The sequence below is a fragment of the Dunckerocampus dactyliophorus genome, chromosome 5 (genome assembly GCF_027744805.1).
Source record: "Dunckerocampus dactyliophorus isolate RoL2022-P2 chromosome 5, RoL_Ddac_1.1, whole genome shotgun sequence".
Lineage (NCBI taxonomy): Eukaryota > Metazoa > Chordata > Actinopteri > Syngnathiformes > Syngnathidae > Dunckerocampus > Dunckerocampus dactyliophorus.
In genome coordinates this window covers 5,180,720-5,185,413 of record NC_072823.1, presented here as the reverse complement: position 1 = coordinate 5,185,413, position 4,694 = coordinate 5,180,720, and the positions used below count along the sequence as shown (strand labels likewise).

Sequence of the window (4,694 nt, the reverse complement as noted above, 5' to 3'; positions counted from 1 at the left end):
GGGGCGGGGCCAGTCTTCGCTGGTTACCACAGCAACGTCAACGCGGAAGTTACCTCGCTTAGCTTTACCCTAACTGCGATGGATAACTGTTAAAAGACCACGAAAAATAGAAAAGCAATTAAAACGAATAACGTGTGACATTTTTTATTTTTAGCACTCCATAAATAATCCCTCGCACATATTTTCTTTTCATTTTATAATGTCTTTTATTTGTAATATTGTTCTCTGTTGAATAGTAATGACAATTGCACTGTTACTGACTTCGTTGTTCATGTTTATATTGCTGTTGTTCTGTAAGATTGTACGTTTGAAACATTATGAATGTTTTGTATGTAATGTTTTGCATTCCATTTTTACTAAAATAAAAAAAAAAAACACGTGTCAAATTAAAGCAGAGCCATATCCTTTTTTTGTTGTTGTTTTACAGTCAAATTAACTGCATCATTCTGAGTTGGAGGCACCAGTAACCCACTATATCCACCAGATGGCAGTGTTTGTCATTCTTCCCTATGTGCATTAAAAAAAAACAGAATAGTGATTCAATTGAGAACATTAGTGGAAATAAACATGTCTCATGTTGCTTGTAAAATTGTTTATTTCCTTGGAGTGTGTCTGGTTGGCTAACTGCACCTGCATAGGTTTCCCAGTTGTCAAATAACATTACTGTGCAACAAAACAGCACAAAATGGCAACGACCACACTGTTTTGAGTGGAGATCTGCTTGGTAAATAAAGCACCACTAAACATACAGCGGAACCCTGGTGAGCGTTAATCCGTTCCAGAAGGTCTGAAACGTACGCTCCCATAAGAAATAATGTAAATCCAATTAATTAGTTCCAGAAACCCAAACATGTTTTTATCGTTTTGCAATTATTGTTTTACATGCAGGAAACAACTCCAAATGCACATAAATGTTATTATTATTTAAATGATGACTGAATGGGATAAATGAGCATTTAAGGTTACTTTTAGCTGAGGATGTGAGTGTTCCCAAAGACACAATGTGGCAGCGAGACACCACACAAACACCATCTTCCTGTTTTGCCATGAGTTATTTCTATGGGTGCTTCAACCGATCGGGCACCGATCAGTAAATGCCTTTCAATGCCGATTGAAAGGCTAGCTCTATTGCAGCCCGCAGCGATTTTTTGTGCAGTGTAGTGTCTTGCCCTAACTAACGTCTTTGGCAGTGTCGTCCTCCCACTTTCCTTCAAAACCCCTGGCCAATAGTATTCATTATAAATAATTGAAAAATGTATAATTAATCCATGCGATCAGAATCGGTATCGACCGATTTCAGTCCTGGATGATCGGTATCGGAATCAGCAGCATTAAACCCTGATCGGAGCATCCCTAGTTATTTCTTGAATTCAACAGTGTTTATTACTCAATAGCTCACAATGGAGCCAAAGAAAGTTGCAAGTGCCAGGATATAATAAAGATGGTGAAAAATGGTATTGAATTTAATAAATAACTCATGACAAAACACAAAGGTGGTGACTGGGTTGATCTTGCTGCCACATCGTGTCTTTGGGAACTTCAATGATGGTAACTTTATGTTCATTTACCCCTTTGTCTTTTACATGCATTTCGAATCATTTTATTCGTGTAAAACCATTAAGACATCTTTTGTGTTAAAATTTTTGAGGGTCAACTGCTGATGACATCATAGACGGGCAACGTATCTGACTTCTGGTTCCTGTTTCCGTGTGGTGGCAAGTTAATGGGATGCTAACAAGGACATTTTGTTAGAAATACATAAAGAGCACGGTTGGAGTTACGCAGTGTATTAACACGACAAGACTCAAACTGAGGAAAAATTATGGCGTTAACCAAAAAGCATGCAAACCGGGCGTCAGCTAACCGACGTTCCACTGTAAATGAAAAAAAAAACAAGTAGGTCATTTAGCATTTCATATTTGACTACGGTTACATGCGGTCAAATAAACGTAGTTTGTTACACTCCTGAGTCAGAAAATACAACCCGGAAGCTGCAGCGGAAGTTCAATGACGTCACCAAGACAATTAACTCAAAAGCAGCCGCACAGCATCGTTGACTTTCTGGGCAGCCAGCGGACGTGTTGAAGAAACCTTCCATCTTTGTGTGGTCTTAGCTAGCACCTTACCCGCCCTACCTGTTACCTGGCGACCATTGAGATAAACATGGAGAAGAGTGGCGTTATGGGCACTTTTATGCTGTGTCCAGGTGCAGTTGGAGAAAGTTCCATGCCCGTCGCGGGTGGAGACGTTAACGGCAGCACCCCGAAACGACGATCCGTTGGGCTGGAGGTGATGCTCCAGGGCGACCTCCCTGCCAAAAGCCATCCCCCTGACAGTGGCGGAACATCTACCATCCTGTTGCGCCAGACTCGCGCCATCGACGACGTCCTGGACAGAGACACCAGGCGACTCATCAGCCGCTGTCTCACTAACTTTACTGGCCTGTCCAAGGCTGACTGGAAGCAAAGTAAAGCTCAATCTACCCTGCAGAAGGTCGTGACAGAGTTGGTGGACAAGCACAGGTTAAAATACAATGGTAAGTGTGTGTTTTATGTGCATTTTTAATTACGCTAACGTGTCATTGTTTAAAAGGTTCTTTGATCCGGTGGCGGCCGTTATGAACGTCCTCGCGACGGTTCGGCCGCCATTTATAAATATGTACTAGCCAATAAAGTCTTTGATGAACTGTTAATCTGTTATTTTGGATGTTCATGTTATGCACAAGATCATTTTAAAGAAGCACGCAGACAGAAGTGGATATGTTTGTTGGTAAAATGTGCATGCACATCCCTTAATATGTAGGCCGAACTCACAACACCATCCAAACAAGGTAATAAATGTAATACAACAATAAGGCTGTGTTAATAAATGTGGTTTCCATCCTTTGAAGGCATCATCAACCAGCTGTCATTGGATCAGAGAGGGTACGACATGACCTTCGTCGGTGACGTGGCCCAGAGTCTGTTTGCAGACGGGACCACCAACTGGGGTCGCATCGCCAGCCTGGTGGCCTTTGGCGCCGTGGTGTCTCACTACCTGATGAAGAAGGAGCAAGCTTGCTGTGTGGAGATGGTGGCCCAGGAGATCTCCAACTACCTGCTGTCACACCAGCGCACATGGCTGGTGGTGCACAATTCTTGGGTGAGTAATGGTCTCTTTTGTCATGTGACGTTGCTGTTCGGAACTCCCCAACTTATCAACCATTCATCTTTTTGATCTCTTCAGGATGGCTTTGCGGAATTCTTTGAGAAAGCTGACCCCGAGACAAGAGTGAGGAACGCCCTCTTGGCCTTTGTTGGATTGTCCAGTGTCATGGCGATGCTGACCTTTTTGTTGAGATAAATTCTACGGGCACTTTTCGTTTCACACTTTTATTATACATTGAAACAGTTTTATTTTGTTGTTGTGTGTAAGAGAAACAACTTTAGTTTCCTTTTACTTTTTTTGTCCACACTAAATATTAAACATCTTCTTGAATTGACTCCATTCACATTACTGTGTTTGTGTTGGGGACATTTTTGACGCTGCGCAATTGCAAAAAGTAGTGTTTCTAAACGATTATGCAAATATGTTAAATAAACAATTTATTTGAAGTGACACCATTCATGCTATTGTCATTCTGGTAAATTTACCCCACCTCCATGTATACTTTTCTCAGCCAGCTAATAGTTAAACTTTTTAAAGTTTGGGCCGTTTAGGCTGTGCTGAGTGAATTGCATCATCTACGTATATGTTAAGTCAGCATCTCCCTAAAATGGGAGTTGGCATGACAATGCGCACTAAAGATGAATGCAAACAGCATCTAATACGGATACTTAGCTAATGTTGTTTTTGGCCATCCTTTAATGGAAAATAGGATCATGTGCATGCATGCATGCTTAAGTCTTGACGTGTTAAAAGCTGTGCTGTAGTTTTCCTGGCATGTAGCCAACTTGTATTTTTAAAAGTAAAGAATAAAGAAACTGCCTGGCATTGTCAAAATATTGCACCCAAAGGTGAGTCAGTCACTTCACATGCTTATGCTAAAGTCAACTCTATAAGTATATGTACAGTATATACCTGCAGGTGTTCCCAAACTTTTGGAGGGGAGTGTGTATATACAGTGTATTACAGTACTGTATACACAAAATACAGTATGTGTTATAAAGGTTAGACGGATGTAATACCAAGAATCACCAGATGAGTGCAGTATAGTACGGAGTATGTTTTCTAAAGAGTCCACAACCCTTAAAGCAGGGGTGTCCAAACTTTTTCCAGTGAGGGCCACATACTGAAACATGACAGGATGCAAGGGCCACTTGGGTGTTTTGATATGCTAAGCAGCTACAGTATACATAGCGCAAGAAAAAACTGCATTTCAGGTGAAATGCTACTAAAATGATGTTTTTTTCCATCATGATACCAGTTTATTCTTGGAAAATTGCAACTTTGGTTCTTCATTCGATTATGACTTTTTCTCCTTAATATTTTAACTTAATTCCCGTACAATTACAGCTGTTTTTTTCCATTGCTAGTGTTTTTTTCATTTCGGCTCTCGTAAATTTTCTTCTTGTAATAATAAGTTTATTCACAGAATATTTTTTGTCTTTTAAAACAATGTATTTTTTCTTTATTTCAACATTGTTACCAAAATGATATTTTTCCTCAACTTTATTCTCATAAAATTGCAACTTTTTTTCTCATTAGAAAACTTG

At 40.2% G+C, this 4,694-nt stretch overlaps 1 protein-coding gene across 1 annotated transcript; it reads left to right on the top strand.

The window, feature by feature from the left end:
• The first annotated feature begins 1,994 nt into the window (after positions 1-1,994).
• LOC129181627 (induced myeloid leukemia cell differentiation protein Mcl-1 homolog) lies at positions 1,995-3,912 on the top strand. The gene is made up of 3 exons (XM_054777063.1): positions 1,995-2,536; positions 2,891-3,141; positions 3,226-3,912. The coding sequence occupies exons 1-3, from the start codon at positions 2,164-2,166 to the stop codon at positions 3,340-3,342; spliced, it is 741 nt and encodes a 246-aa protein (XP_054633038.1). The 5' UTR covers positions 1,995-2,163; the 3' UTR covers positions 3,343-3,912.
• Positions 3,913-4,694: the final 782 nt, after the last annotated feature.

Coding starts and splice junctions, on each gene's coding strand:
- LOC129181627 (XM_054777063.1), top strand. CDS start 2,164: ATGGAGAAGAGTGGCGTTATGGGCACTTTTATGCTGTGTCCAGGTGCA. Junction 2,537..2,890: donor GCACAGGTTAAAATACAATG/GTAAGTGTGTGT, acceptor CATCCTTTGAAG/GCATCATCAACCAGCTGTCA. Junction 3,142..3,225: donor TGGTGGTGCACAATTCTTGG/GTGAGTAATGGT, acceptor TGATCTCTTCAG/GATGGCTTTGCGGAATTCTT.